General features: G+C 43.0%; 1 protein-coding gene across 7 annotated transcripts in view; it reads left to right on the plus strand.

Moving 5' to 3' along the window:
- Window positions 1-16,498, plus strand: part of samd12 (sterile alpha motif domain containing 12) — a 132,632-nt gene that overhangs the window by 27,855 nt on the left and 88,279 nt on the right. For all 7 annotated transcript variants that reach the window (XM_068333862.1, XM_068333861.1, XM_068333858.1 and 4 more), the window contains one exon: window positions 15,422-15,551. In XM_068333862.1, coding sequence (XP_068189963.1) covers window positions 15,422-15,551 — 130 coding nt within the window. The remainder of the gene's footprint in view (window positions 1-15,421; window positions 15,552-16,498) is intronic.

The following is a 16,498-nucleotide window of genomic DNA, read 5'->3' on the forward strand; positions in this document are numbered from 1 at the left end:
ACTTCCTGGTAATCAAAAGTCACGCCACTTTATGCTTGATTACTCTGGTTTTATTTCCATTAAGTTTCTCAGTTAACTCAACTGATAGTTAACAGACAAAATAGTAAAACATTCAGAATTCAGCGTTACCATCAGTTAATTCTGCCAGGCAGAAACCTCAACTGGCCAACATTGGTTCCTACATCATTTAGCTCCTACAGGGAGACAACTCCATCAGTAATAAAGAGGTTTTTTGCAGGAAGCCTATACTCTTCATTGCTGGCAGAACCTGCAGTTGCTTCATCAACCTGACCCGACTGTCTCAATGCCTGTGAACATCCCCATAAACATAATTTGTGCGTTCGCCCCCTGCTCAGAAGTTCACAGAGATGTGGATAAAAGAAGGAGGACACGCTGCAGATGACATACCAACAGGAAAGCGAAAAAGGCCACATTAAAGTCTGATATCAGAGTTAACTGTTCACTAAGTCTGTTCACTTACCCTGTTTTTCAAAACTGTTCACTTTAGTCTGAGTTAGTTTGGCTTGTGAAATCTTAATCTATTGGATGTTAAGCTGCCTGGCATGGGTTGTGGCGGGAAAGGAGAAATATAGTAGTTGGATATGGTGGTGCACTGTTGTTTGTATCTACAATGTTTGTATCTTGAGGACTACATATCCAGACATAAGCCATTTTTGTATATCACAAAAATTTTATTTTATCTGTTTTCTGGCACATTTCCTTGACACAAAATTGATGTTATTCATTGTTAAGGTATATTTGTGCCCAAAAATAGCCTTGTGCTGTATTGTAAGTGCTTGCCACACACAAATCAACTGCCCACCCATCTAAATAAAATAATCTTCTTTCGACACATCCACCTTATCATTACAAATCATTTATCCTGTTTTTCCAGGCTGCTTCAACTTTTCCTCAGCATCTGTGATAAAAGATCAAAGAACCCATCATCAGATATGCTGAATAAACTCATTTCCTCCCAAAAAAATAGAGCGTGGTCAGGACTATTGGAGGAGACATCACACATTCTCTCTCTGTCTCGCTGCCTCTGTCTCTGTCTCTGTCTCTCTCTCGGTGCATGTTGGGAAAGGACGTGTGAGGAGTGTGTGGCGTCTGAGTGCGTTTTTCATTCTGTTATTTCGTATGTGTATTCACATTTCTGTTAATATAGTTTGATCACAGTTACATTTGGGAGTTTGTGGGTGTTTTGGGGAGATTAGGGGGCAATCTAGCAGCCCACCGGGGCCACATGTTGGTGAGCTCCAGGTTTGAGCAGCTGACACGTTGGCATACCATTAAACTGGCACCGGCAGTCACGTGCTTGGTGGAAGAGGCAGTTTAGTGGTGGGAGTGTCGGTCGGGTATGGCAGCAAAAAGTCAGCCTCCCGGATGAACAGCTCACTGGTGATATTCCTTGACAGCGTTGTTTAGGTGAACCTGGTAGTTGAGAGCGGTGTGGTGATTCAGAACACTTTCGCCCCGTCCTCACCCTAACGAACCCCATTAAGAAGGTCATTATATCGAACGCATCACCATTCATCAGCATCGGGGTCCTGGAGAAGGACTTGTCCTGACATGGTCAACTCCTGTCTCCTATCAAAATGATCCCGCTCGGATGCAAAAGTCCCCACTTGAAGCATATTGTCTTATTGGGGAAACAAGTTGTTTTTTTTTAATTTTCTTTTCCTTGTCTGCATGTATTCTCATAGTTTAACCCCATAAAGGGGGTCAACCTTTACTCTTGCAGCAAAACCTTTTATACATTTTAATGCATGCATGTGACTGTCACCACTCCTCTCTGAGAACTAAATCTGTCAGTCTTTATTAGAATTTCCTGTTGTGAACCAGAGAGGGAAGTGCTGCACCCTTGTGAGTTAAGGGGGAAAGCAAAAGGAGACAGGGAGAGAAAACACAAACAAGGTAGTGGATAGACAGGCAGTGCTGCTGGAGTGAAAAATGTTTAGGTTGTTTTATTTTATCTTAGAACTGATATCTCAACACCAATGTTACAAAACACCAGATTAGTGGAGGTCCTGACAGTATAGAATAGGCCACCAGAGGAAACCAGTGTAGGAGGAAGATAGAGGGCATAAGATTGTGATGACTGAAGTGAGACTCATCACATTCTGACGGGACCCAATGCTTCTCAATAATTGGACTCGACAGGAGCTGGTAAACCCTGACCCAACATGCATGTGTGATGAAACCAACACCCAGATAGGCTACCAGAACTCAACAGGGCCACGCCACCCGAGCACTCCCAACCCCGGCAGCCAGGAGCATCCAGAAGCCATCATCCGAAGAGCCACCGGGGGCACCGAGAACCACGTAGACCCAGGGACCCAAAACAGGCAACAGCCGTCACCGCCAGGGCGCACGGGACAGGCCCAAGGGGCACAGGGCAGGGAGGCCCACCACCACCCCCACCCCACTACCCCCGCCACACCCCCCAACCCCCCACCCCCATCCACCACGCCCACATCCTGCCCAATCCCCCAACCCCAGGAGACAGGAATGCCCCCCGCAGCCCCAGGGGTCAGCCGCAGTGACCAGGCGACATGTGACCCCCTGGGCATGGGGTCTTGCAACCCCACATGCCCGTCATGCCTCCCGCAAGCACGGGCAGACCAGAGATAAGGGCCCCACCAACCCTCTAGATATGGCAGAGATCCCCTGCGGGCCGCAAGCCCCCCCATGCCGCCGCCCACAGAGGAAAGCCGACCAGAGGCAGCCAACCTCCGCATACCGCCAGCTGTCCTGGGCAGCCGGCAGGAGAAAAGTTCTGATGGTCCCTAAAAAGACCGATGAAGAGCTGAACATCGCAATTGTGTTCAGAGTGGATATGGTGCAGGTTTCTAAGAATTTTGATCAGCATGTTTCAGGTGCAACATCAAGAAAATGAGATGTCTGGTGTTGAAGCTGATCTTACACAGAAGCCTCTAATTAGTGCACTGTAAAATTATTAAACTGAAGACAAATTCTAGATTATTGAATGGTAAATGATTATTATTAATAATCATAATTAATCATTAATCATATTTGAATAACCAATTGACTCAATATTTTGGTGCCCAGTGTGAGGTTCTGATAAAAGTGCTTTATTGGAGTATTTATGTTTAATAATTCAAGTTTGATTGTGGAATTAGTATGTTAGAATTCTATTGCAGTAATATTTCTCTTTTTGTCTTTCTGATTTCTTTTAACACTACTTTTGCATGCAAAGCATATATGCATTTGTGCTTGTGAGCTGACAAAATTTACAGTGTTTAGGGGCTGCTGTTGCTCAGTCCACTGAATTTTGGGCTGGGGACCGGAGAGTGACTGGCTCATGACCCACGTAGACCAAAAGGTTTGGAGTGTGAACTGGCAGTGGAGAGATGCCAGTTCACTTCCCAAGCACTGCCAATGTGCCCTTGAGCAAGGCATTTTCACCACACAAGCTGCTCATTGGGCACCATTTGCATGCTTACAGGCCCCTTGTATGTGTGTTCCAGGGCAAAATGCAATATTTTCCCCAAGCGGATTGATGAGGGATGTTTCTTCTTCTGCCAGTGGAGTTTTGGTCAATTATTTTATTCAGCTCTCAGTCCTAAGTATCAATCGTTACATTCCTTCCCAATAACAAAGCTGTTACTCTGAGGCCCCGTCCACACGATGACGGATTGTTTTAAAAACGGAACTTTTTAAAAACGCATCAAAAAACGATTCCCCTCCACACGACAGCGTTTTTAAAAAAATCTCCTTCCACACGTAAACACACCAGTGCGTTTTCGAAGACCGCTATAAGCATGCCAAACCATGTGGTGGCAGTATTGAGTCAAATTTTTATCCAATAGGAATCCTCCGTGTTGTGTTGTCACAACACACAGGCCCATAAATATGACGTCACAGCGGTTTTCGTCGCAGGCAAGACGTCAGCGTTTTTGAAAAGTCGCGGATACACCGTCCACACGACAACGCAGACCCAACGTTTTTTTAAAAATCCACCTCGGCCAGCGTTTTTAAAAAGTTGCGTTTTCGTTCCGGATATCTGCGTTGTCGTGTGGACGGAAGGTGTAAACGCAACAAAAAAGTTGCGTTTTTAAAATATCCGTTATCGTGTGGATGGGGCCTGAGGCATTGAGCACTCATAGTAGTAATTAGCATCAGCTTGTCAGACACCCCAGGTGACTCCGATAAGGCCAGTACCACTCCGATAAGGCCAAGTACCACTGAAATTCAGGATGTTGTCTCTGGCCTTCTCTGTATTTCTATAGTGGAGGTGAGAAAAATTTACTGCTGAAATACTGACAGCTATGACAGCAGGCTACGAGATCTGGTTGACTATGCTCATAAGCCTGCTGGAAAGCTAGAACAAACAATTCCAACTTTTGTGGATAACATGTTTTGCTATTCCAATGCAGGACTGAGTTACAAAATGCACAGCATGTGGTTTGACTTGCCCAACTGCAAGAAGAGAACTCAAATGTATGTGCAACTAGTCAAGCAAGCTATAGAAAACAAAGGGAAATACAGTTGCCATAGTCTGAGAAGACAAATCCATCAGTCCTTCTTATGTTATCTGTAGAACAGAAGCTAAGTACTTTACAGTTTCTGGGCTATGAGTGTTGACCGATCTGATCATTAAAAGCTAGCCTTTTCCTTTATCAAGTGTCAGTATACCTGGAATTGTTTCCCATTTGGCTATTCAAACTGTCAGTCCGAATTTCTTATATTCATCTATAAATCCATGAGCATGTAAACTCGTGGAAACTTCATCTATGTGGATGACATCAATATGAGGAGTCAAACTTTTGATGAATACCTGTTTGAAATTTGTGCTCAACCAACTTTCAATAGCGATAGCCAAAGTTACACTTTGTAAAGGCCATTTACAAAGTAAATTAGTAGCAATTAGGTGCTAAGAGCATTGAATCCCAAGCAGGGAGAATCACAGCCATTCATGATCTCAAAACTACAATTAATGTTTCAGAGCTCAGGAGCTTCCTTGCGATCATTAACTAGTCCTCGCATTTTGTCGAGGAATATATGGAAATAGCCAGACTCCTCACAGAACACTTGTATATTGCCAGGTGTTTCGACTGTGCAGAACATCAAGTGATGGCACTCCGCTGCATGAAAGAAAATTATGTTCAGCTCCATGCCTGGCCTACCCAGACAAGAACAAAGGGTTTTATCTGGGGGCAAAATTTTCATTAAACTACCTAACTACTGCTCTGTCCCAGAAATATGGCAGAGCCCATCGGTTTGTTGCAAGCCAACCACTGAGCAGTGTTAAGCCAAAATGATCAAATTGCTATAAAGTCTTCCGTGCCACTGTATGGACTGTGGAACAATTCTGCTGTTGTGTCAGATTGCAGAAAGTTGTCATTGAGACCTGTCACCAGCCGGTCACCTTCCTGATTATTCAGCATTTAAGTAAAGAATGGTACACTATATTGCCAAAAATATTTGCACACCTGCCGTGACTTGCATATGAATGTGAGTGACATCTCATTCCCAGACCATAGGGTTCAATATGATGTCAGCCCACCCTATATGGCTATAACAGCTTCAGCACTTCTGGGATACCTGTCCACAAAGTTTAGGAATATGTTTATGGAATCTTTGACCATTCTTCCAGAAACAAATTTATGGGGTCACACTATGATGTTGGACAGCAAGGTCTGTCTCTCAGTCTCCTGTCTAATTCATCCCAAAGGTGTTCTATCGGATTAAGGTCAAAACTCCGCAAGCCACTCAAGCTCATCCACACCCGACTCTATCGTCCATGTCTTTATTGGCCTTTCTTTGTGCACTGGTGCACAGCCATGTTGTAAGAGGAAGGGGCCAGCTCCAAACTGTTCTCACAAAGTTGGGAGGACAGAGTTTTCCAAAATGTCTTGTTATGCTGAAGCATCCAGAGTTCCTTTCACTGGAATCAAGGGGTCAAGTTTAGCTCCTCAAAAACAATCCAACACGATAATCTCCCCTCCACCAAATTTTTCACTTTGCACAATGTAATCCAACAAGTATCGCAGTTTTGGCAACTGCCAAAACCCAGACTCGTCCATCAGGGTTATGGGCATTGACTGGCCGAAGGAACAAAATTTACAAAGTTAATCCTAAAACCTACTGTGCTATCCACCACATTTGCTAGACATTCTTAAAGATGGACATCTAGTCAGTCAATTTGGCTGCAATCTACTCTTTGATGGTTCGGTAGTGAGACAATAGTTGCAGTACATACCATGTATATACAGGAATGCTGTTGTGAATGCCCTACACACCTACACACCACCTTCTCCCAGCAGAGAAGCACCTTCAGCGGCAGACTGCTGTCACACAGCGCCTCCACAGAGAGGCTGAGGTCCTCCTTCGTGCCCCGTGCCATCAGGGGGTACAATGACTCTCTCAGGAGGAGCGGGGGGGAGGTGGCGAGGTCAGCACGGGGTTGAATATGGATTTAATTTAATTTAATTTAAATTTAATTTTATACTGTTGTATATATATATATATATAATTTATTTATTTTTTATACTGTTTTATATTTTAATTCAATTTTATACTGTTTAGATTTTATTTTATACTGATTATATTTTAGTTATAGTTAAGTACATAAGTCCTGTTAGTGCTGCATGTGTCTGTCTGTTAGTGTAATGTATGTCTTGTGGTATGTCCTGTGATGTCAATGTTTCCTTTTTCTCCTGGTGTTTATCCAGTATTATTTGTTATTTAATGCCTGAGCAGTGGATATATGCAATTTCCTCCGGGATTAATAAAGTATCTATCTATCTATCTATCTATCTATCTATCTATCTATCTATCTATCTATCTATCTATCTATCTATCTATCTATCTATCTATCTATCTATCTATCTATCTATCTATCTATCTATCTATCTATCTATCTATCTATCTATCTATCTATCTATCTATCTATATATATATATATATACAGTATATATATATATATTGAAGCATGTTCTCAGTAATGACATGATGAGAGTCAAATCAGGACACACACAATACAAATTTCCATTACAAAATGATCCATCATCCATTAAGAATTAGCAGTTTTCTCCCAGACTATGCCTTACTCTCTGTCCAGACATTGAAGTATCTTCACTGTACTCCTAAGGATGTTGTGAACTGCCTCTCGCTTTCTAGGACACCATGGATCATGTAAGCCTTTGGACATTCTTAAGTTAATAGACAGAACAGTTCTGCACTAGAGTTTCCCAGAAAATTGTCTGACACCTAATCTTCATACCAAGGGGGGGGGGGGGGGGGTGTCACATGGTCCAAGGTTTGAAACAAAGAAAGACCTAGACTGTTTCACTGGGCCTTAGAGGCCTTTGTGTAAGATATAAAATCTAATAAGGCCAGAAAGCAATGCGAGTACCAGGGAGACTGGCACCTAGGTTATGGATTCCTCTTGCAGATTATCTACTCTCCTTGGGTGAGGAACACACAAATTCACAAGGGTCCCCTCTTCCCCCCGATAGAGTCAGCCAGGGTTTAAAAACAGGAGACCCCTAAAAGATGCCCTCTTTTTTTCCCACTTTAATCCCTTGAGCAGATGTCTGTCCCACAGCTGCACTTCAGTCATGTGACCATAAAGTCCTTCACAAAGGCCATATTAATGTGCCCTCCCTCGATGTTCTTCCTCATCAAGGGGGTTTTTCCCCGCCACTGTCACTTATGCTTGCTCTGGAGGGTTCAGTTGGGTTTCTCTGTCTGTTAAAGCGCTTTGAAATGTCTGTTGCCATGATTAAGCGCTATATAAATAAAACTTGATTGATTTATTAACAGATAAGCTTGTCGTCTTCAGGCCAAAGTAGCATTGATACTATGGTTGCAGCCTGTTGGAGGTAGTAATGTATGTGCTTATAACGCACACCAAGGATCAGCTGATTCCCTCACCTTGGCAAAATATGAAGTCGCCACTCCAATTCAGCTACCCTCACTGCAGTCCAACTAACTTTAGCATTCAACTAGCGACGCCACTCTCAATGCATGCCATAGACTAACTCCTTTCTAATCAACCCAACAACACACTTCTTCAAGAACCACAACCCAGAAGATGAAGTTGGGAAAATAATCTTCTTCTTTTTTTTCCCCCTTTTCCCTTCAGGGGTCGCCACAGCGAATCAGTTGCCTCCATCTAACCCTGTCTTCTGCATCCTCTTCTCTCACACCAACTACCTTCATGTCCTCTTTCATTACATCCCTAAACCTCCTCTTTGGTCTTCCTCTAGGCCTCCTGCCTGGCAGTCAAAACTCAGCATCCTTCTACCAATATTCACTATATCTCCTCTGGACATGTCCAAACCATCTCAGTCTGGCCTCTCTGACTTTATCTCCAAAACCTCTAACATGTGCTGTCCCTCTGATGTACCCATTCCTGATCCTATCCTTCCTGGTCACTCTCAAAGTGAACCTCAGCATCTTCATCTCTGCTACCTCCAGCTCTGTCACCTGTCTTTTCCTCAGTGACACTGTCTCTAGACCAAACAACATCGCTGGTCTCACCACAGTTTTAAACACCTACAGAAGCAAGTGCGCATGTTTGATTTGGCAAAAAGTTTTACACCGGATGCCCTTCCTGAAGCAACCCTCTATTTATCCAGGCAATAAGACACTGGCTTGTGTCTTCTTGCGACTACATTAATTCGGGAAAGGAATGAAAGAATAAAAGATGAAAGAATCGTTTCACCAGCCACCTCCAAATAGTAAGCTGTGTTTAAATTCATTGCTGTCAATTGCTGGTATCACAAACACACACAACTCCAAACAACTAGTGGGATACCTTGTCTTCTTCTTTGCACTTGCTTCTTTCTTTGTCTTTCTCTCTTCCCTATTTTCTTCTTCACTCACTCATCCACACATCCACACATACAAAAATGCACACATGTAAACACACACACTTGCAAACATATGCATGTACAGTACATATTGAGGACCAGCACCAATTTTCTGTGTCTAAAACTAGTTCTTTCTGAGCCCACCTCTCACGAGACACCTTTACCCTACCCTTTGTGTGGGACATTCCACTTTACCTATATTACCTACCTCACACATATATATCGATTCACACGCATGGGCACACAAATACATATCCTCCTACACACACACTACTGTTTTTGGTACATGCATATGAGTGTTGGATGTAATTAAAATTATTAAGAGTATCACTGAGGAAAAGACACGACAGAGCTGGAGGTAAAAGAGATGGAGATGCTAAGGATCACTTTGGGAGTGACCAGGATGGATAGGATCAGGAGTGAAGAAGAAGAAGAAAGAAGAAAGTCAACTTTATTGATCCCCTACGGGGAAATTATCTTTACACTTGTACATGCACATATGTCAAACCATGCATACAATGTTGTGTACAGGCCCCTGAACAAACACAACACACTAGGGGCCTGTAGGTATGCAATTAGTACAGCAACAACCGGGAGGCAGAGTGAAGGGTCGCAACTTAGGGGTGTGCCCCAAGTGAACAGCTTGTAAGGGGGACAGCGCCTTGCTCAAGGGTGCCTCGGCAGTGGCCGGGAGGTGAGCTGACACACTGTCAGCAAACACTCCGAGGATGTCTGGTGGGAGCGGGAATCGAACCACCGATGTCTGGGCGATGTCTGGTCTTAAGACATCTGCTCTACCGGTGAGCCACTGCCGCCCCCACATATGAGGATCTTGAGGGACAGCACATGTTAAAGGTTTTGGAGATAAAATTACAAAAACCAGACTAAACAGGGCTCGAAATTGCGCCCATTTTGGTCACATATGCGCCCAAACTTTTATCAGTGCGACTATTTAATATATTTGGGAGCACCGGTGCGACTAGGGAAAAAAATCTGGTGCGCCTTTTTTTGTGAGACCGCGCTCCTGCGGTCCTGCCAGGAAACAATGAGAGCGCAACTGCGGCTGCTCTCCTGGGCGAGGGAGAGAGGCGTGCGGAACGGAGATGGACAGAGCGTCTCTATCGCTCTGTCACTGCCTTACTTTTGGGTAGGTGCTCCTAAAGTCTTTGCTGGTGCTACTAACTTCTAAATTTGGGAGCACCAGTGCTACCAAGAAAAAAAGTTAATTTCGAGCCCTGCTAAGATGGTTTGGACATGTCCAGAGGAGAGATAGTGAATATATTGGTAGAAGGATGCTGAATTTTGAACTGCCAGGCAGGAGACCTAGAGGAAGACCAAAGAGGAGGTTTATGGATGTAGTGAAATATGACATGAAGGTAGTTGGTGTGAGAGAAGAGGATGCAGAAGACAGGGTTAGATGGAGGCAACTGATTCGCTGTGGCGACCCCTGAAGGGAAGAGCCTGATAGATCAAAGTAAGTGCATAGGTAGATCAAAGCAGTAGCTTTGATCTATGGTCTTTTTCACACTGGTCTCCTCCCTCGTCTTTCTATCTTATCTGGTTCCTGGGTGTACAAAAGTTGAAGTTTGACCTTCACCTAGTTTTCTCAAGGTCAAGGTCATCATCTCATTTTCATCCCCATTGCCGCCTGAGTAATGTGCTTTTTGTTTCATCTTTCTATCTGCAACAGTTGTGAAGATATTTGGTGGACATACGAACAAACGAACGGACGGACCAACGGACAAACACACAAACACTGTCAATTACAATACATCACCACTTTGAAGGGGGATGTAATAAAACTTATTTCTTAAACGGGTGAGGCATGGTAAACGCCGGGTTCATTGCCAGTGCACCATGGAGCCACATGTAGACAGACAAACATGCACACACTCACACCTATGGGCAATTTGGTATCATCAATTCACCTGAAGTGCATGTTTTTAGAGGTGGGAGGCAGCCGGAGAACCCTAAGAGAACCAACGCAGACACGGGGAAAACAGAGCACAGAGCGGGACTAGAGCCTGGAACTGCATTGCTATGCGGCGACTGCGCTACCCATTGCCTCCCTGTGCTACCCTTAATAGCAAGCAGAAGTACCTTAATTTAGCCCAAGTACTGGTGCTCTGTAGAATGATTAAATTTAGCAGATATAATGAATTATTGATTTATAAATGACTATTTTTAATAATCATTAATCATTATTGAATAGCCAGTTGCCTCCAGTAGATTCTATAAAATTCATCATGTCAGTGTTCTGTTTTAAATCTTAGGCTGACGCTCTATCCTGTAAAATGGTGGTATTTGTAACTGAGCTGAGGCTTAGCAGTGGATTAAACACGAGGGATCAAACAGCCATTTAGACACAGTGGATGGTTGTAACATCCATAGCAAATCAGCTCAAATCAGGCGAAATCAATATCAAGCCCAAGGTGAGTCTCTCGTTTGGCATTAACATGCCTTGAAATGCTTTGTAGACCCTGCCGAATCCCAAGGTCAAACACTGTCAAGGGATCTTGTGTACTTTCTAAGATCTAAAGGGGTAAAATTGGCACTGCCTGTTAACAACAGTGGTTCCTGATGAAGGCTTATTATTAGAATAGCATGTTATGTGGTCAGGTGTCAGGGGACACACATGAACACACAGGTACGCACGAATATATAGTTTCCTCTCTTTTCCTCTATGTGAGAGATTAATTAATATGGGGGGTTTTCATCTCCTGCCAGCCCTGGCCTGGAGAAATGGAGCAAAGCAGGGAGAAGCAGAGCAAGGCAGAGCTGTTAATTAGCTGTGGAGATAGGGCCGACGACACGGGGCTCTGTGTCTCAAACAGCTATTCACTCATCCTACATGACACTAATGGCAGCAACCCTCCTCCTGCTCAAACCTTCTCTGTAGTTGAACTTTAGCAGTGACTGCAGGGTTCAGTTTCACCGCTAGAGAGCAGTATGCAACAGTAGATGAGACAAGTGTAACTTTAGCATGTTTAATGTAAGTAAGCCACATTGTAGATTCGGGAATTCTGAAAAACTGATCAAATAAGTGCGTCAAATCAACCATTACAATTATCAAGCAACATATATTAGGTCTACCCCCATATTCAGCATTTAAAAGCAGCATAAACATTTAATAAATTCTTATTATGATGTAATTACAAGTTGAAAGAGAAAGAGAGATAAAATTGTGAAGTTCATTCATTTTCCTACCAGTTTCATCCTCTTGTGTGGGTCACGGGGTGCTGGAGGCTATCCGAGCTGACATAGGGCGTGAGGTGGGGCAAATTTCCGGGTGTGCACGCCAGTGCAGCGGAGCTACACAGAAGACATACAAACACGCACACATACACACACGCACACACACACACACACACACACACACACACACACACACACATACACATACACTCACTCCTATGGGCAATTTGGACCGGCCGATTAACCTGAAGCACATGTTCTAGAGATGGGAGGAAGCCAGAGAACTCGGACAGAACCCACGCAGACACGGGGAGAACATGCAAACTCCGCACAGAGCAGGACTCAAACCCGGACCCACCTTGTTGTACGGCGACAGCGCTACCCACTGCGCCATTGTGCCACCCTAAAATGTGAAGTGAAGTCTATGAAAGATAGGTTATTAGTACAGCTTGGAAGTCTATACGGATACAACTTTAGTATTTGTCATTGTGTACAGAACCACTCAGGATGGCTAAATAAAAGATTGTATCCCAATAGTTACTTATGAAAGACAGCATGAAAAAAAACTGCTGAGAGACTGAAATGTCAAATTGTTAACATAATTAGGCTCACCTCTTCTAATTAAAAAAAAAAAGAGTCTGAAAACACAAATATTCTTATGGACATAAAATTAATAAACATACAAACATAAATGTAAACCTAATTGATCTGGGTTTCATGTATGGGGACACTCAGCTTCTCCACCCTTTGTTGTGGCCATAATTCGCAGCATGTTGTTTCATATTGTGTTTTTCAAAACCTGATTTGACAATGAAAGAAAATGTGTTGTTTTGGACACAGCTATGCTTCATCCAGCAAACCATATCGCTACTAATGAAGACTGTTAGACAGCTGTAATAATTCTGGATAAAAGTACCCACTCTTGTGCTGTCAAGGAGCTATTGAATATTTGTTTTTGCCCTTGCATGCAGTTTGCTCAATAAATGAACTCTGCCCACTTCTTTTGTCTGGGGAAGTATCCACGGCTGAGCTTCAATTTGAGTTATTCTGGTGAAGTAAACAAACTAAAAAACTGACATGTGTTTGACATCAGGTCTTTGTGGTCATTTTTATACTAAATACAAGAGACTATTGACAGAACAATTATCCATTATCCGTGCTAATTGCTGCCATAAACAACATTTCTGATTGTGGAGCAAAAATGGAAATTGTCATAGAACGAAAACAACTAACCCAGTTGCCAAATTCTGTATTGCACAATGATTGTGTCTAGATGCTTTTCATGCTTAGCTCTTTATGTATTTTAATATTATCCCCACAAAAGGCGGCCATCATATGGTTGCCTTTTGATTAATTTATCTGATTCATATCAGTGTTGCTGCGATAACATGCTTCATTATGTAAGTAATAGTTTTCCACTGTGGTTGCTAATGTGTGGATGTTTATCTCACACTCTAGTTTAAGTTCAGGTTTTCCCTGAAGGTTTTTTTTTTTAACTCTTAATTATTGTTTTTTGTTTTTGAGGTTGTCCTTGCTCTGTTGCTAAGGTAACATGAAGAACACTGGGAGCTGCACCAGGCTATCAATTATTAATCAAAGTCAAGGGCATATCTCTGAATGATTTTTAGCGAACTTGATGATCAGATGGTTGGTATAGATGTTACATCTGTGATTTTATACACAATATGTTTGTGTATACCTGCTCCTGGATGTACTGCAGTTAGAAATAAATCAGACTTCTCTCACCCCCTGCGCTGTCACTCAAATCTCTAATTGGCCCAGAGTTCCTTGAACGCATCTCTTTGATAACAATTGTCCTCCAGTTTTCCTTCTCTCTCTCTCTCTCTGTCTGCTCACCTCCTTCTGTCCTCTGGCTGGCAGGCAGGAAGACACCGTCTCACCTATTGTACCAGACCTAGAAAACACAGCTACCAGCTAAATCAGTGGATAATGTAAAACACAGATGGCCATTGACTCACAAATGGGTTCATGGAAAATGAGTCTTCTGTGTCAAGTTCCACAAAATCCACTGAATTTTTTTTTTCTGCTTCGTCTGTCAGTCTAACCATCCTCCACACCCCCTCCTACTTCTGCTTCAACTCTCTCATAGTCTCCCTCCTTGCGTGTGTTTTACGGCACACACTCCTCTCCCTTTTCCTTGAATGCCCTCCCTCACTTTCTCCATTCGGGTCTTGTCGCCTCAGGCTCCTTGTCAGGTTTAATTAGCATTGAGTTGAGCTGTGTTTAGTGGTTAATGTGGTTTCTTCTTGTGATATCGTTCCCTTCCCTTCCTGCAGATTCAGCATCTATCCTAGTGGGCTGCCAAGTAATTGCATTTAGAGCTGTGGCCTTGCATACCTGCATACCTGCTCTTGCCATCTTGTCATCTCTCCTACATGCAGGGAGATCTAGTTACCAAAACCAGCTCGTACATCTCCCCCAATATCTCGTTTTTCTCCAGGATGCCAGATTTAGAGTGAGTGGGAAGGAGCTGTAGAGAGAGAGCGAGGTAACACCATATAATAAGGAATGGGCGAGAGGGAGATGGGAAAGATGAGAGCTGCAGTGTGCGAGGAGAGGAAGTGAGGAAGACAGCGTGATAGATCTGACAGGGACCCAGAAGGAAGACTGGATACGGGGGAGAGATGAGAGATGGATGGGGAAAAGGAACGAAGAGGCAAAGCGGATCTGCTGCCAGTACCTGTTATTCTGCTCCTCCTGGGTGGAGGGAGAGGGGCCTCCATTGCTATGCCACACCACACAGCAACCAGGGAGGCTGCTGAAGTGGAGGGGGGTGGTGAAATGTGAAATTTTAATCACCTCTGTCTCTTTGTAGTTATAGTAGCCCCTCAATCAAAATCAGAGGCATTCTTGAATGAGCCTTTGGTACATTGTAGCTACAAGGTATTTAAGAGTGGCTTATTGTAACCAGGGTGCAGCTTAATACAGATAAATGTATCTGAAATGTACACTATATGTACCATTACATACAATTTAATATCAGACTAAATTTAATAAATGCACTTCAGTTAAATCACTAACCTATTTGTAACATAAAAAGTTTAAATCAGCCTGAATATGGACACCTTCACTTCATAGATAAACATCATCTACAGGGCTTCACTTTATGTTTTCCATGTTAATGATGATTTATGATCATGGATTAAAGTCACTGGGTTGTATCAACGTTCACAGGGTTCTAAAAATGAGCAGAACTTGTGTCTCTGTTCCATTCACATACTGTACATAAGGGATTTTGAACTCTAAAAACACAGAGTCACAGGTTAAAATGCTCCCAAAGACTTGTGGCAGTGCTTCATGAAAGTACAGCCAAGATTATTGGTTATGACATGTTAATGACAGTTGATCTTGGTTTGTTTCAGCCAGGATATGTGAAGCTCTCCAAGCCGGTGGCCCTGTGGACGCAGCAGGATGTTTGCAAATGGCTGAAGAAACATTGCCCCACTCAACACCAGATCTACAGCAGCTCCTTCAAACAGCATGACATCACAGGTACTATGCTACTGCAAGTGCTGACCTCTTGTTGAGGATCTATCCGTCACACATTTGCTCGGTAGTTTGGTTTCATTACCTCTGTCAAGGAGTTGAAGTGATCAGTCTGGCTTGTCTTTCTGTTAGAATATCACTAGAACTACAGGACAGACTGTCAGAAACCTGGTATTAGGGTTGAACATGTAGCAGAAAACAGCCCATTAAAGTGGATTCAGATTTAAAGCACTGGTCAGGAATATTTTCCACTTTTTTGAACATTAAGAGACAGGATCTTTTGATCAATTGTGCTTAAACTATGCTGGGCATGGAAGGAAACATTGGATTTTAAAACAGATCCCAAAAGAGGATTGAACCATGATATTTTGTTTCTTTAATTTCTTTCATTTGCACTGTGAGAACTCTGGCTGTCATTTGATAACATTCTAAGCAGTTCAGAATGTGTTGAAGACAAAGACATATAATTCCAAGCCAAATTCTTCATTCATTCATTCATTCATCCATTCATCTTCCGAACCGCTTTATCCACCTGAGCGGGTCACGGGGAACTGGAGGCTATCCCAGCTGTCTTAGGGCGTGAGGTGGGGCAAAGTCCGGGTGTGACGCCGGTGGACCGTGGAGCCAAGTCCAATTCTTGACTCACAAATTAAAATACAAAGAAACTAATTCAAATCACAATGCCGAATTTAAATCCAGAAATCAGGCAAGTCAAGACAGTAACTAAAAAAAAGAAGAAAAAAAAGGTTCAGAGCATCGACCATGACTTTAAATTTAAATATTATCCCCAGACTTGAATATGAAACAAGGAGGACATGTATTACTAGGCCAGTTATATATGTGGATCCAAACTCCAGATTATTTCATGGTTTAAATTTTGTAATGAAACATAACTTGTAGGAAAACGGACATTTGAGGGAACGCTCAGGCTTGATGAAGTTTTACAGTCTCCA

The sequence above is a fragment of the Antennarius striatus genome, chromosome 14 (genome assembly GCF_040054535.1).
Source record: "Antennarius striatus isolate MH-2024 chromosome 14, ASM4005453v1, whole genome shotgun sequence".
Taxonomy (NCBI): Eukaryota; Metazoa; Chordata; class Actinopteri; order Lophiiformes; family Antennariidae; genus Antennarius; species Antennarius striatus.